General features: G+C 50.3%; 1 protein-coding gene across 6 annotated transcripts in view; it reads right to left on the bottom strand.

The window, feature by feature from the left end:
- MYLK (myosin light chain kinase) overlaps window positions 1-16,693 on the bottom strand; it is a 199,544-nt gene that overhangs the window by 34,459 nt on the left and 148,392 nt on the right. For all 6 annotated transcript variants that reach the window (XM_032869493.1, XM_032869488.1, XM_032869489.1 and 3 more), the window contains 4 exons: window positions 15,394-15,444; window positions 14,297-14,424; window positions 12,251-12,404; window positions 7,200-7,502 (listed from right to left, as the gene is read on the bottom strand). In XM_032869493.1, coding sequence (XP_032725384.1) covers window positions 7,200-7,502; window positions 12,251-12,404; window positions 14,297-14,424; window positions 15,394-15,444 — 636 coding nt within the window. The remainder of the gene's footprint in view (window positions 1-7,199; window positions 7,503-12,250; window positions 12,405-14,296; window positions 14,425-15,393; window positions 15,445-16,693) is intronic.

Genomic DNA, 16,693 nt, shown 5'->3' with positions numbered 1-16,693 from the left:
TTTTGACCTTGGTTGAGAGCCTTTCCCTTTCTGGGTCCCTGTTTCCTCTTCAGTAAAAGGGGAGGTGTATTTTTAGATGATTTCTAGTGTCACTGGCTAGCTCTAGGTGCCATATTTTGTGATGTGCTCTGTGCTCCTTAGTCATGATGTGGGCTATGTTTCACAGACAGATGGAGACAAGGCAGGTTTCCTGAGGAGATAGAACAAAGAACTGAGAGAAGTCAGTGAGGGAGGACAGAGATTTTACAGAGTGCGCGCGTGTGCGCGTGTCTGTGTCTGTGTGAGAGAATCAGACTTTGGGGAAAGGGTGTGATAAGGGACAGCACTCATCCTATGGATAAGTCTTCCGGGATCAAGAGAGGCTGCAATTTGTTTAGAGTCTTTTTTTTTTTTTTGTTTTTTTTTTTTTTTAAAGATTTTATTTATTTGAAAGAGAGAGCATGAGCAGGGTAGAGGGGCAGTGGGAGAGGAAGAAGCAGACTCCATGCCGAGTGGGGAGCCTGACTTGGGGCTCCATCCCAGGACCCCGAGATCATGACCTGAGCTTAACGGACCAAGCCACCCAGGAGCCCCTTGTTTAGAGTCCTTAAAGTGCTGCTGAGGAAATGAAAAACTAAACATCACTGGGACAGGGAAGAATATTCTGTCACAAGAAGGCAAATGCTCTGGAACCATAAAAAGGGTAGGAGAGATGGGAACTCCTCGGTTAGTGGTGGGGGTTTCACAGAGAGCTCCAGGACAGCAGCCTAACCGCGCAAGTCTTCTTGCTCTAACCGAGCAACACTTGCACTTGAGAGTGGAGAGTGACCTTGTCAGTTCGTAGACCATTAGAATGCCCAGGGAGCCACACCTGGAAGGCAGTAACGGAGTCACATTTCAGGGAGAATTTAATTATTCAACATTTAGGGGTAACAAGCCCTAGGGCGGCTAGTTAAAACCCAAGTGTGGCGAGCCCAGTTTCTCAGCCTTCTTATTGCTCTGGCCAACAGAACGCCATCAAGGCAGGTAGAGGGGAAATGTGCACTGGCCACAAGCAGGTATTCTCACTCTGCCCCCAGCAGAGCCTGGGGTCATCTGCTGCTGGAACTGGGGCCGTAGGCACTTAAAAAGTCACAGCAGGGCTGGGGAGGCATGGAAAGCCACTGAAAGGAAGAGCTGCTGTGGGGAGATGAGCAGACATGGTTAGGCCTCCCTGGTTGGGAAAAAGTCTAAAGTGGAGATTTTTTTTTTTTTAGAGGAGAGGGGCAGGAGAGAGGGAGAGAGAGAATTTCAAGCAGGGTCCACGTTCAGCGCAGAGCCCCATGTGGGGCTCGATCCCAGGACCCTGAGATCATGACCTGAGCTGAAATCAAGAGTCAGACACCCAACTGAATGAGACACCCTTACTTTTTAACAATTTCAATGGCCAAGGGTGAGATTAAGGTTACTGATTTTTTTTTTAAAGATTGATTGATTGATTGCTTGGTTGATTTGACAGAGAGAGAAAGAGAGATCACAAGTAGGCAGAAAAGCAGGCAGAGAGAGAGGGAGAAGCTCCCTGCTGAGCAGAGAGCCCGATGCAGGGCCCAATCCCAGAACTCTGGGATCATGACCTGAGCTGAAGGCAGAGGCTTTACCCACTGAGCCACCCAGGCGCCCCAAAGTAACTGATTTTTATCAGCTAATCAATACCGTAACTTGAGAGAATGATCTCGTGTGATTCCTCACACAGGAGGAAGGCTGTAGGCATAAGAACTCACATCTCCAGATGCACCATGAGAATGATAAATAGGGTCAGCAGGAGTTTAGGGCACTTCGGATGGGGCTTTAAGGGAACCAAGGGGTTCGAGTCCTTCACAACGGCTGCTTCACTGGCTGGACCCTGGAGACAAAATACTAACAATAATAGTGACCTTTACTGTTGGGGAGGCCTAGCGTCCTGGCCCATGGTACCCTCTCTGAGAGAGTTCACCCAATGAGGCATCCCCTTTTCTTTTCATTCCCATGCCACTCGTCCTGCTGTGGAATGAGCAGTGGGACAAGAGATAAAGGAGAAGGCGGGCTGTGTAGGCCTGGCAGCTTTAGTAAGAACTGTCTGTGCTTCCCTAGTGAGGGGGCAGCAGCTGTACATGGGGCTTTCCAACGGCCTGGCACCTGGGGGCACCCTGCGGGGAGTCCTGGAGAAGGCATGCCGTTCTAGAACTGGCCTCTTCCCAGTGTTAGACATGACAGGGCTGGCCTTCTGGCCCTCACTGCAAACACCACATCCGCCCTTCACCTCTGCCTTTCTCCCTTGGCAATTGAAACGCAGATGGCTTTCCTGATGCTATGGCTGTGGGGACCTAGATCCTTCTCAGGGAAGTCATGCCCCTCTTTCGGGCTCACTGTTCCACCACTTTTCCTCTGTTTGAAACGGACCAAGACTCCAGGCTGAGAGGTTTCCCTTCTTCCCTTTCCTTCTCGTTCCGCCTCCACTCTGCTTGGAGGGGGATGTGGCCCTAAGGAGACGAGCAGGGTAGGAGTTGGGGAAAGGCCACAGTTGGATTAGCCAGGCCTTCAAGAATAAAGGGCTGTAGTAATGGGAGGGGTGACCACTCAGTTTCCATCTTTCCGCCACAGAAGGAGCTGAACTACACAGCAGGAGGGATTTCAACAAGAGGTTTCAAAAACCTTCTATTCAGAAAGAGCTAGGACATCCACGAGCTAAGCACAAGAACTATTTGGAAGATGGTTCTGAGCTCTTTCGGCAAGCAGATAAGTCTCATGCCCCTGGAGTAGTGTTTGGGACAGGACCAGATGTGCCCTGGGGACTCCCACGCGGCATACCTTAGGCAGCCCCCTGGACGGAGCTCTCCAGGGCCAAGGGCTGTTCCATGCCCAATGGGCACTAGAGGGCACCCCCGCCCCAGAGAGGCCTCTGCAGCCCCAGACTGGGCCAGCCGCCCAGGGAGGCTGATCTGTAGCCCTCAGGGGCTCTGCATCTCTAACTGCCCTCAGGCTTGCAAGGAAGCCCTAGCTCCTCAAGGAGTCTTCCTCCCTGCTGTTTCACTAGCAACTATATATTCTAGAACAAATTAGGATGGGGGCAAGGATAGAGTGGATTGAAGAGTCAGAGCAGGGGTAGGGTGGGGTGGAGATGAAGGCCTGGCTGGGACGGGAGAGGATGGGTGTACTGGGCTAGTGGCTCTGTTTACCCAGGTTTGGGAAGACAGGGTGGGGAGCTAACTGGGTTAGGGATTCTAGTGTGAGGGGCAGCTGTCACATAAGGAGGCCACTAAAGCTGGTGTGGGGGGAAGGACATCGTGCTTTGTCCTGTGCCAGCCAAACAGTGCCTGAACACAGGAGGGGTGCAGGATAAACTGGGGGAGTGAATGTAGGGTGGGGTTGGGGTGCTTAGCAGGGTTAGAACGGGGAGATCAGGATGAAGAGGAAAACCCAAGCTGCTAAGGCACAGGCGGGAGGGGTCCTGGTGGCAGTGGGGAAGGGGACAGCCGATGTTAGCTGGGCTTAGTGGAGGGAGAGTGAGTTGGCACTGCTGTTTCGATGACCACCACAGACCACTGGCTCCATGGAGAGGAGCCACCAAAACCCCCCTCTCATCCCTCCTCTACCTACACACGCACCCATGCACACATGCAGTTCACACACGTGTGCAAACACACCCCACTTCTCTGTGAGCCATTTCCCTTTTAAAGTAGACAGATGACCGACCCAGGTTATAACTAACAAGCATCTGACCCATCCACGGGGGGCTTGACTTGGAACCCCCACTTCCCTTCAGCCCACCTTCCCAATCCCTCTGTCCTGTGCCCCTCAGTCCTAATGCCCCACAACTCTTCTGCCTGCCCCTCCTCCCTGGTAATCCAGCTGGGCCTGGAGGTGGGAACAGCTTCCAGTCTGAAAGCTCTGGGTGGCCTGGACCCCTCCTTGGGCTTGCAGGCTATTTTTGCATTTCCTTTCATTTGCTCCCAGCCAGGAGGGGCCCTAGGAAGAGAGTCTGAGGACCACAGCAGGGGTTTGGCTTGGCTGCAGGGAGGACGGGGAGGGCAACCTGCCCAGAGCCCAGCAGTCCTAGCCCCTGGTCCCCACAGACTCTCCCTCCAGCCCTGGGCGCTGCTGTCCTGGCCTCCTGGGAGTCACACCTTACAGCACTCATGGCCTTCATCTTTTGGGGTTTTCAGGAACTCTACAGTTTCTCTGGGTTTCCTCCAGAGACGACCTGGAAGAGCTCCTTTCCAGCTAAGGAACATCTTCTCACTGCCCTGTCATCTCTTTCCTTCTCACTTTTCCAGAGGTGGGGAGTACTCTTCTTGAACAAAGCAATATGCTAAAAACATAAAACTGAGTGCCTGATCTGGAGACCCCACTGCCCCCAAGCTAACCTGCCTATGCCAGCTCATTTCGAAGGGGGGGGCGTCAAAGGGCGGCAGATAGCCGTTCTGTTACCGGCTCCCCCAGCAGACATTTGCAAGTCGCTGGTGGGCAGGAGCCCAGGAGCCCAGGACAGCTGCAGGGAGGCCCAGTGGGCCTGTCCCAGGGGCTGGGATCCATGCCTCCACAGCCTCCACATTCCCTGGCTTGCCAGATAAAAGCCCCCAAGACAGGGCTGTACCTGCAACGTTATAAATCTGGTGTGTTTTCCACTGGTGTCCTCCGATTTATTTCTGGAGCCCTCATTTCATATGAAAGCAAGATTTGAATATCTATTTTATATCTGATTTTCTCACCAAAGGACATCAAACCGTAATGGCCGTCCCATACTCAAGAGGCCTCTGGTCCCGTGATGACTTCAGACAGGCCCTGTCCTTTACTCTCCCTTCTCTCTGTCTCACAACCTGAAGCTCTCCCTCTCCCGGTGCTCTTTTCCTTGGTGTCCCTCCTCCCCACCCCCAGCCTCTTCTCCACCTTGAATTCATGGCAGCCTTTTGCTTCTCTTCACACCAAACTTCCTGAAAAAATATTCCACCCTCTTGGCCTTTCCTTCTCCCACTTATTCCTTATCCCAGGGTAACCATTTTCCACCCTGTGGAAACACTCTGCTCTTCATTCTCAAAGATGGCTGTGTCTAGAAGGGCTAAATCCAGGAGACCTCATCTCCTTCTGTATTTAGTGCTGGTGGCTATTCCCTGAGCCCTCTCAGTGACTCACAATATCTGTGTTTCTTCAGCTTGGCTCCATCCTCTCCTGGTGCTCTCCCTCTTGCCCTTCCTTCTGGTCTTGCAGGCTCCTTCGTCTCCATGTATCTGTGGTGACTTTCCTACCACCCTCTTGGGGACCTCACTGATGCTCGTGGCTTCAATTATCAGTTAAACAGTAAGACTCTCAAATCCTTAGCTCTGACCTAAGCCTTCTTCTGAGCTCTAGATTCAAGTCAGTAGTCTGAGGACACTTGGATTGCCCTCAGTCACCTCAGTCACACAGGACTGAGACCAGAACTTGTGTCTTCTCTGGGACTCCCCACTGCCTAACCTCCAGTCCCTGGGAGGCAGTCTGACTACTCCCAAAGGAGCACAGGCTTCAGGTCAGATAGCTCTCCATTTACATTACAGGCTCTGTGATCTTGGGCACGTAGGTTCGCCCTGTAAACCTCATTTCTCCTATCTGTAAAATGGGGGTAATAATGGCAGCTACTTCACTGAGATAGATGCAGGAAATGATGCACGTAGAGGGCTGCCCACACTGTTAGCCTATAGCAAGTGCTTGATATATGTTAGCCACCAAGAACCGTAATAATAAATGGCTCTTAAATTTGTGTTCGGGGTGCCTGGATGGCTCAGTCAGTTAAGCGTCTGTCTTCTGCTCAGGTCATGATCCTGGGGTCCTGGGATCCAGCCCCGCATTGGGCTCCCTGCTCAGTGGTGAGCCTGCTTCTCCCTCTTTCTCTATCCCTATCCCTGCTCATGCTCTCTCCCTCTTGCTCTCTTTCTCTCAAATAAATAAATTTTTAAAATCTTAAAAAAAAAAAGGCAGTGGATTTTTAAACAAACAAACAACAACAACAAAATAGAAAATTTGTGTTCAGTTACTTAAGCCAGGAGCTGGGAGTCATCTTGTACTCTTCTAATTTTTCCTCCAAGTCTACCCAAAAAGTCACTGAGAATGGTCGGTTCTACCGGCTGAGGCCTTCATTCATGGCCGGACCATTCGCCACCTGAACTACACCACAGAGGTCCCACTGGTATCTTGCCAACTCCAGTGTCATCCCGTCCTTCCCTGGGTGCTTCCCCAACTGCGGCATGCATCTGAATCCATGGGGTAGATCATATTGAAATGAGGGTTCAGAAGGGATCAGGGGTGGGGAGGGGCCAAGAGTTTACATTTCCAGCAAGTGCTGAGATCCCAAGACTGCTGGTCCAGACTGCAGTTTGGGTAGCAAAGCTCTACTCTTCCTCTAATTCTCTTTCTTAAAAAAACCTCATGTGATCATATCAGTCCCCTGCCTAGAAATCTGGGATGAACTTCACAATGTAACTTAAACTGCCCTTCGGGTTGCTTCCTCCCGTTCTGACTCACACAGCATATACCCCGGCACAAGCTTCTCAGAATGCCATGTTTTTCCAACACTTTGCACCTTTGCTCATGCTGTTTCCTCCATGGGGAATGCCTCTCCTTATCTTCCCTGCCTCTTGGAAGTCCGTTCCTTTCCCCAAGACTCCACATAAGTGTTACCTCCTCTAGGAAGCCTTCCTCCACCTTCATGGCAAACTTATTCATGCTTTCTGCTGTGTCTCCTCCTCTTTTTGTTTACACCACTATAATTTCATGTATCCCATCTCATCACAGTGACTGTCTACGCAGCTGTCCTCCTACTGAAGATTTAAGCCCATTGTCTAATCTGTCTTTGTGTTCCAAGAACTCAACACCGAGTAGACAGTGAGATAGAAGCATGAGAGAAGGAGGGAGGTGGATGCAGGGGAAAGTTAAAACTTAGGTCCCCAGGAACTCCTGCCTTCCAGGACTGCGCTTCTGATTAACACACCATCGCCCCCTGGTGGCAGGGTACCAAAATTGCTGGTCCAATGTCTGGAAGAGTCACACAAGTACCTCTTTTAAAGCATGGATCAGCATCACCATCCTGGAAACCAAGATCCCCAAAGACTCTGCCAGCCATCACTGACATCTCCTCGGTTCTCGGTACCCCTCTCAGTACAGGTTTCTACATACACAAGGAAAGCCATACACACATATTTCAAGCCAGTGATAAAATAAAGGCAGCCTACCCTCTGGTTTCTCTCCCACTGCTGTGAGTTCAGACTCCTGGCTCGGCTCACTGGTTCCATACACATTGATGGCGCGCACACGGAATTTATACTCTCGGTCAGGCAGGAGGTCCTGGACGTTAAAAGAGGTGCTGCGGCATGTGGCTAGCTCCTTCCACGTTTTGTCCACCGAGTCCCAGATCTCGACGCTGTAGGACTGCACGGCACTGCCCCCGTCATATGAGGAGCCATACCAGGACAGGGTCAACGAGGAGCTCCGGATGTCAGAGGCGCAGGGCGTGCCGGCTGGGGGGTCTGGCTTGTCTGGGGACAGAGAAGCACATCACCCACGTCTTCAGAATTGCAGGGAAAGAATGTTTCTGGATTAGCGTTGTCTTGGAGGAAAAGCCCAGAGAACCGGAGCCGACAGCCCTGGTCCTGGCTCTCCTCTCCTCACCTACACGGTCACACCTGTGTACAAACACACAAACACGCAAAGCCCCGCAAATACCTATTTGCTCGAAAACCCCCTTCTTTTTTTGGCCGGTTTTCCAGCCTACAAGTCATGATTTCCTGTACTTTGCCTCAGTCCTAAACATATTTCTCTGAGTAAACAGATCTAGGAAGCTGCCCAGAAGGCGTGGACTGCTTCCCATCACAAGTATGTTTTGAGAGAGAATTTAATGTGTGCGTGTGTGTGTCTGTCAGGCCCTAGGCCAGTGGCCTGTGACATAACGAGGGTCAGTCCCCACTTTCTCCGGGACTTGGGAAACGCCTGCCCCATGGAGAGGTGGAATAGCACAGCGAGCTCTGAGGTCAAGACAATCTGGGTCTGAACAGGGCTCTGTCTCCACTCACTACTTGTTAACCTCTCTGTGCCTCAGTTTCCAGGTCTGTAAGTGATGTGGAAAATAACAGTGATTGGATTACAAGGCAGCTGTGAGAAGTTCCTGGACAAGGGGCTGGCGTGTATCATCACTCTCATTTTGGGGGGAGTTTATTTCTCACTTTGTAATATGTAAAACATTACTTCTACCCCACCTCTTTTATCCTCATAGGACCAGGATAAAATGAGAAAGACTTTCAAAAGCAAACCACAGTAGTGAATCACAACCATCCCAGACTAGGCCTGGAACAGGAGCAGGCTGCCTTCCCACTCAGACCAGTGACGCCACCCACTTCCAGGCAGATCATGCCAGCCTAGACTTTGGTCAGGCCTCAGAGTTTTGCTGATTCTGTCTGCCACTCCTCTGAACAAAATTCTCCTGTTTTTCAGATTTTGTTTTCATAGGTGGCTGATTCAGCTATAGATACCAGTATCCAGTAACCTCTATCTACCCCCCAACCTGCCCCCGCCAAGGCAGTCTGAGGTGTAGGGTTTCCCAAACCAGCAATTAAAACCATGCTTTTCATGCTATGTCATTCTTATAAGCTATGTGACCTCGAGCAAATTCCTTGACTTCAAGGTTCCAGACTTCTAGTTCCTCTTTTTTATTTGGACAATGGTGCTAATGTGTATCTACCTGGTAGGGGTTTTGTAAACATCCAAGGAAGCAAAGCCAGGTAAAGACCTTGACTCCTACTCACCCTCCCTTCAGCAAGGCTGGAAAGCCGAAGAGAATTCTTATAAATGACTTTGTGCAGACAGGGGAGAAAACAAACATTCCGTCGTGTGTGTGTGTGTGTGTGTGTGTGTGACACACATGTACATACACATATCCGTATTCATCCTCCCTGGTTCCCCAGGCCCCACGGCTTCTCTGTCCTTTCTATGGCTGCCTTGCCCAGAGACCGCCCATCCCCTCACAGCCCCCTTATGTGGAGTGTTTCTGGGATCGTGGTAGAACTACCTCCCACCATTGGCAGTCACTCTGGAGGCCTCCTGGGATGGAACCACTTTCACTGGTTGTTTAAAGTGTTCTCTTAGAAAAACTATTTGTTCTGAAAGATGTATCAGTCTTTTTAGAAATATTTCTGGTGTTGGCTAAGATGTTTATTGCTCTAAACTCTTGTAGAGGCAAGTGCTTCAAGTCCTCTCAAGACCCAGCTAAGGAAGTTAAAAAAGTCCAAAGAGGGATGAAAGACAGACTCACTGCTTCCCCCAAAGAAAACTGCCTGGGAAGTGTCTTGTTGGACACGTTTAGAGTCGTGTAGGTTTATAAGACAAATGCACATACACTCCCCTGACTGATTTTTCTCCCCTCTGTGTTGGTGAAGCCAATGTTGAGAAATGGGTATTGCAAAAGAGGTACTACTTGTGCCCTACCCTGTTCCAGATGTCTCTTGGCTGAAAGGGTCAGAAAGACTGACATATGATATGTGTTGCCCGCTGTCGCACAAGAGAAGATGAAAAATTGAGGAAGGGGGACTTTCATTCCTAGTGACCACCCTATCACCAGGGTCATCTATTGGATGATCCTGGCCCTTGAAAGCTGAGGCACTTTGCTTGCTAAGAATACCCAGCTAGCGAGTGGCAGAGCCCAAAGGAGACTCCAGGACATCTCCAGAGCCTTGTTCGAGGGCCTGCTTTTTTACAAGCTATCAGGCAGAATAAGATCAAGAAGCATCTTGCTTAAACCCATGCCAAGCACCACAAGGGGAAATCTCCTGCCCTTAAAATTAGCGAGTTCCAAGCTCAGAGTAGTTGGGGATTACTGGGTATTTGCAGATTCTCTGGACTTGGTTTTTCTCCTTTAAAGATATGCAAAGTGACCTGTTTTTCCCCTAGCTGGACAAGTTACTGGAAGGAATGCATCTGGGCCAGCAGCTCTCTGGGGCCCCTCCCTCCCTTGTCCCGTGGCAGAGCTGGAAGGGCCATTGTGGCAGAGGCTCTCAGAAGGCCACCAATTCCTGTGCTGCCTTTCAAAATAGTTAAACACTCATTCAAAGGAACCCAGGGAAAGGCTACTTTTTATTACCATTTAAAAAAAAAAAACAGGAGTCATAGCCTCGATGAAAAGAAAATGGTATTTTTAAAGGACAGACAAGAGAAGTTTCCTGCTAACCAGTCGAAGTTAAGTCGGCCTCAGTCAGCCGGCCTGCAGACGGATGCTTCCAGAGTGCTCGAAAAGGGTCTGGAGTTGCCCAAACAATTCCTGTTTCATCGTCCCATTTCTATCTGACATCTACTTAATAAGCCCTGATCAGATAATGCCCAGATGCCCCCAGAGCCACGCAGGGAAATCTGGCCCTAAGCCAGGTTTACTGTGGACTAAGGCTAAATCCACGGGCTCTGAATGAATGCGGCTTTGCTGGGTCCATCAATGCAAGTTCCCCATTTATTGAACCGTTCTATTCTTAGCTCTCCGAGGGGGAGGCAGACAGAAAGCCCGTTCCCCTCCATTCCATTCCCCTCCCAGGACGGCATTTAACATGCTGCTCCTGCCAGCTGGCGGGCAGCCACGCCAAAGCCCTGTCAGCACTGGCCGCAGAGAATGAGAAACGAAACCATAAAAGGCCAGAAGCACAGCCCCGCGGTGGGCCTGGGGGAGGGGCGCATGTGGCACCGCAGGGCAAGTCAGAGCGGGGGCAGGGGCGCTGGTCACGGGAGATCAGCTCAAAGGAGGTGATCCTCCAGGTTCCCCAAGCTGGGGCAGATAAGAGAACATCAAGGAAAACAGGAAACCAATGCCTGCTGATGCCGGGAGAGGGGAGCCAAGTCAATACTTCAGGTACACGTCTCAATGTGTAGGCCAACTGGGTCACTAGGGCCAATTTCCCAAGCCCCCATATAGTCTTGCCTCCTGGGGGACAATCATCGAAATGAACATCCGGAGTCACCAAAGAGAGAAAGAGTGAGAAAAATGTGTCTCCTGTCTTTATAGATGAGAAACCTATTCCCTGACCCCTTAGCACACTGGCCTTCCCAGAGTTAAAACTCCTGATCTACAGCAGCAGAAAAAGGGGATCAGATCAGCCACCGCGAGGCCAAAGGCCTTTACGCACACAGTCTCTGATGGCCACAGGTGCACAGGCACATGGCCTGCTGTCCACCTGCCCAGTCCTTCATCTACTGTTCCTTGGCTGTCCCAAGTGCCCGCCATGTCAGGGCTCAAGGGCCCGAGCACAACCCACAGTGTGGGACCAGTTAGCAAGGTATTTGGACATTTCAGGAGACAGTCCCCCAGGGCATGAAAGACAGTGACTGGGACGGAGAGGAAAAAGTGAGCTTAAAAATCAGTCTGGAGAGAGACTCAACTCCATATGGCAGGAGGTGAAAAAGAAGTGGAGGTAGGACTGGGAGGTCACCGTGATCTTGAAAGGGTGGTCCCAGCAGACTCACGGGGGTGGGAGGGAGGCCTCAGGGGGGCGAAGAAGCAGGATCAAAGTGGAGACTGGCCCCGGTGAGGGGGCATGGCTGTGCAGGCGGCAGAGATGCGGCAGGGCGGCCAGAGTAAGACAGGATCCTGCAGGTGTACACGCGCCTGCGTGTTTGGCTGGGATGGGAAAGCCCTGTCAATGTTTCCGGGAGAAGCAGAGGAGGTGAAGACAAAGGAAGGGGCACAGATATACAGATACCTGTAGGCGCGGGCCACGAGGTGGTGAAAGCTCATGCCTACCACCTCCAATTCCTCAGGGAAGCCAGAGAAGCAGGGAGGACACTGAGCCGGCTGACACCGGCGAGGGAGCACTGAGTCTGCGGCTCGTGATCCTCTTCCTGCAGTGCCCCCAGAAGCAGGCACAGGAGGACGTGGAAGGCAGCACGGCCTGAAGGCGAGGACTGGCAAAGGGACCGGTGGCCGGGGAGAGGGAAGGGGGTGGACCACAGCGACAGGGAGCAAGGTGCCAGAGCAACGGGTCTGGGGTAGTGTAGCTCAGGTTTCCCAAAGACTAGAGAGAAAGAAGCCAGGAGGGGGTTCACAGGAAGAGGAAAATGCTGTGGGTGTGCGGTAAGGTCTGGGCTTCTCCAGAAGCACGAAGTCCAGCCAGAGAGAGGGGGCAGGGAGAGGGAACACGGGAGCATGTGAGGCTGTGGGCAGGGTGCCGAAGGAGTGGGCCCCAGGGACATGAAGCCCAGAGGCCCATCATCCTACTGTCCTCTGACCCCTAGGCCAACCCATCCCCAGACTCACCCACGACAGTGAGGTTGACCTGGGCCTGCCTGCTGCCCAGCTTGTTCTCCACCAGCAGAGTGTAGCAGCCGCAGTGTTCCTGGCGTGCGGCCACGATGGTGAGCCTGCTGCCATTCTCGCTGTTTTCCACCTTGATGTGCTCGCTCTCCTGGATCTGGGAGCAGACAGTGGGACAGGTGCTAGAGACTTGGGCCAAGAAGGGAAGAGGGCTCTGACCTCCACTCCCCACCCTTAGGGAAGGCTGTAGACAGGCTGTATGAGGCTCTGTCTTGTCTAGACCCCGGGCTTCCCCTTTGGCCCCTCCTCTTCTGCGTCCAAAGCTAAGCCTCCCTGAGGGGTTCCAGCTCTGGGGTGAGCGGGGAGCGTGCCGAGCACGGCCTGATGGATGGACTGTGTCTGCCCTTGCTGCCCAACCCAGAGCTGGGGAGGGTCCCATAGCTTCAGGGCTTTGGGAGGGAGGGCAGGAGAAGCTGTCTGAGCAGTCACCTAACCCCAGTGTGTTCTGACCTCTCCTATGCTAATACTGGAGCCACCGGCCACATGTGGCTTCTTAAGTTTTAATTAAGCAGAAATAGCTGAAAGGTCCATCAACTAATGAACAGATAAACAAACTGTGGCCTATCCAGACAATAGAATATTATTCGGCCAGAAAAAGGAACGAAGTACTGATGTATGCTACAACATGGATAGGCCCTGAAAATGTTATGCTAAGTAAAACAAGCCAGACATGAAAGAATACATTTATATGAAATGCCCCCAGTAGGCAAATCCATAGAGACAGAAAGTAAGTTAGTGGTTGCCAGGGCTTGGGGAAAAGGGAGGAATGGCTGCTAATGGGTCCAGGGTTTCTTTTTGAGATGATGGAAATGTTCCAGCATTAGATCATTGTTATGGTTACACAACTGAAATGGTTGAAAACCACTGAATGGTACACTTGAAAAGGTCAAATTTTATGGTGTCTGAATGTTATGGTGTATATAACAAAGCTGTTATAAGGATTTTAAATTAATTACAATTTCAAAGTCTGTTCTTCAGTTGCACGAGTCACATTTTAAATGCTCAGTAGCTACCTACAGTGGTGGCTACCATATTGGATAATGGATACAGAACATATCCATCACCAGAGAAAGTTCTTTTGTCCCCGGCGGGGACCTGGCCAAATGTCTCTGAAAAAGGAGAGAGTCCATCTTCCTTCAGACACCACCAGGCCAGAGAGAGCACAGAGCAAGCACCCTTTGGGATGGTAAGGCAGGCTTCTCAGCTTCATCTTTTGAGACCAGTCCTCCATGCCTCCTTGGTACTAGCCTCCCATCTCTGGGCCTCAGGGCAGTTTGAATGGTTTGGAATAGAGCAGCAGAAAACTCAGAAGAAATCTTCACATCCTCTGCAAAGTTCCTGATTCAGTGTCAGCCACCGCCTGGCACCTTTGTTGGTCTCATGTAAGAGGCACACACTACCCACATGGGCCCAGTGGAACCGGTGGGCTCCCCATGTCCTTTTAAGCTGGTTGTTCAGAAATTCAGACCCTTCTTTCATAGGATCCTTATGAGAAAAGGTATATTTCCGGGCCAGTAAGCCAAGGTTCTAGTTAATGTACAATTTATCTATTCAAATAGTTGGATTCCCTTTTATCCCTTCAGCATTGGTAAGCTGAAGTGGTTACCACAGATAGGGTTCAGTGGGCTAACCCAGAATCACAGAAGGTTCACAGGGTCTGAGAGGTCCTTTCAGTCAGTGGTTCAATTCTCCTGACTCTGAGTAGAATTCTAGACTAAAATATCAAAATCAGGTTGGGGGGGGGCATGAATGGTTTCCTTTTTTCCCTTCATACTGTTCTCTGTCACCCAAAGGGTCTGTAAAGCAGATTCAGAAGAAAAGGTTATTAAGAACTCAGATGTGGTGGGTGGGGACAGATGGGAGAGGGGCCCTCCCATTTCCAAGGCCCCGCTGATCAAAATGCTGCTGCCGCCCATGATGGCGTTTCTGGTCCCTTTCGGCACAGGGGCTGGGGAGGTCATTCTTTGGCCACACCCCTCCCTCACTAACCTGCTTTCGGAACTTCATCCAAGTACAGGTGATGGGCTGGGTGCCTGCCACTTTCCCAAACAGCTCCACAGACTCTCCTGCACGCACCTTCTGGTCCTCGGGAAACTGGACGATCTGAGGGGGCATGGCTGGGAGAGGACAAAGGAGGGAGCCTCAGAGAGACTGATATCATTCAGTGCTGCTGCCCACACTGGTCTGTTCCTCTCTCGCCTTCTAGAGCCTCCAGGGTAACACTGAGAACAGCGGCCTTTGCTCCAGAATGTCCAACTGATGGGCCTGCTAGGTTTGTTTTTCTTCAGAAATGGCCCACACAATCTACATGGCAGAATTTTCCAGTTGTCAATTGCTCTGGAATTTGCATCTTACCCTAAATTTCTTAATATACCTGCTCAGTCCTTTAATTTTTTCAAATGATTTTATGTATTTATTTGACAGAGAGCGAGACAAAGAGAGAGCACAAGCAGGGGAAAATGGCAGAGGGCATAGGAGAAGCAGGCTCCACACTGGACAAGGAGCCGGATGTGGGACTTGATCCCAGGACCCTGAGATCACCACCTGAGGTGAAGGCAGATGCTTCACTGACTGAGCCACCCAGGGGCCCCCTGCTAACTCTATTAATTAAGCAGCACCTTGCCTTCAAGCCAGGTTACCCTGGCTGACAGGTTCAATAGGGTCCACCTCCTCAAATGCCTTTCACTGGGAAACAGACAAGGCTCTACATGACAAAGGCATACAGACCAGAGCATTAAGATAGCACACAGTGGATCACCTCCTTAAATGGCAGCGTGGAGGGCAGAGTTAGGCAGAATTTCACAGAAGGGATGGGAAAGTCATAGTACTGTATGATACCATATGATGTCCCTATAGCTAGAGACACTACCCCGGAAGGAAAAAAGACAAGTAATGACAGAGGGTAGGGGACCAGGCTGTACAGAGGCTCTTGGGGAAAATCTGGCCTGAATAATACAGGGTTTGAATCAGGGAGGGGCAGCAGTGGTCTCCTGGGACCTTATGCCAGTGCTCAGTCTAGCCGGGCAAAGGAAAAACACCTCATGGCAGATGACCCTTGCCCCCAAATGTTGCTTATGACCAATTACCTGCCTTCGGAGGCGTCTTGGGGGCAGGTTTCTTTTTCACAGTTGCATCACCTGAAACAAAGATGTTCACAAGTTATTTTCTGTAAATCCTGGCTTTTCATAAAGTTCTTGAATCCTAGGAGACTTGCCCACTGCCCCTGCCCCAGGCAGAGCCCTCATTTAAGTATGTCTCACTTAAATATGTTTTTCAGGAGATCTTGCACTCCCGTAGAGACAACCTCATGACTGAATGAATATCAGGTCTCGGGGGTCCTCTGGAGGGGCCTCTGGAGGGGACTTCAGAGTCACCATTGGGATAAGAACTCAAAAACGCTTGAGTCTCCGTTGTCCATTTCAACAATGATGACTCCACACTTGCTAACTATTCTCTCACCCAAACTTCAGGAAATTCAGAAAGGAAATTATGTCAGATAAACCATCTAAAATTAGCCTTTGGTGTAGATCCAAGGGTCTCAGGCTTCCTTAGGGTCACAGACTGTGGACTAGTGGCTTTCATTTTTTAGTGTTGGCTGAATGGATCAATGAATGAATGAACAAGTGAATGAACCCACCAATGGTTTCTTCCCTTCCTACTCCATTGCTTCCACTCTCTCCAAGTAACTCAAATAAGAAAAATGACCCAAACAGACCAATTTCATAGCACAAACCTACTCATTTGGCTAAATAACAGTATGATGAATGCCAAAAATAGCCTCAGCGATCTTCATGGCTTATCTTCATCTTTCTTGAAGGTCTTTAATCAAAACCTATTTAACCAAGTGGAATGAGAATCTATGCACACACAAGTATCTATACGTGAATGGTTATGGTGGTTGTATTTGTGATTGCCAAAAGCTAGAATTTACCCAATTATCCCACAACTGGAGAACGGGTGACCTGTGGTATAGCTATACGATGAAATACCAAGAAAAAGGAACAAACTACTGATATACAGAACATAGATGAATCTCAACGATTCATCTATCTCTATGAAAGGCCAGACTCAAAAGGCTATGAACAGTATAATTCAATTGATATGTCTCATTCTAGATAAGGCAAAGCTACATGGGCAGAGAATAGATTAGCAGGGTGTGGGGAGAGGGGTCGACCATTAAGGGCCACAAAGACATGTCTTAGGGTGGGGGAACCATACTTTGATTATGGCAATAATTATATGACCTTATGCAGTTGTCTAGATTCATAGAACTGTGCCCGAGAAAGGGTAAACTTTACTGTATGTCAATTAGACCTTAAAACAAAAAAATGGGAAAGAGTCACTTAACCAATGAGATCTTCCTTAAGCACTCCATGTCCTACAGCA

The sequence above is a fragment of the Lontra canadensis genome, unplaced genomic scaffold (genome assembly GCF_010015895.1).
Source record: "Lontra canadensis isolate GAN:19392208 unplaced genomic scaffold, GSC_riverotter_1.0 scaffold38, whole genome shotgun sequence".
Classification (NCBI taxonomy): Eukaryota; Metazoa; Chordata; class Mammalia; order Carnivora; family Mustelidae; genus Lontra; species Lontra canadensis.
The sequence above is the reverse complement of the archived record's forward strand: the minus strand, read 5'-3'. Positions and strand labels throughout refer to the sequence as shown.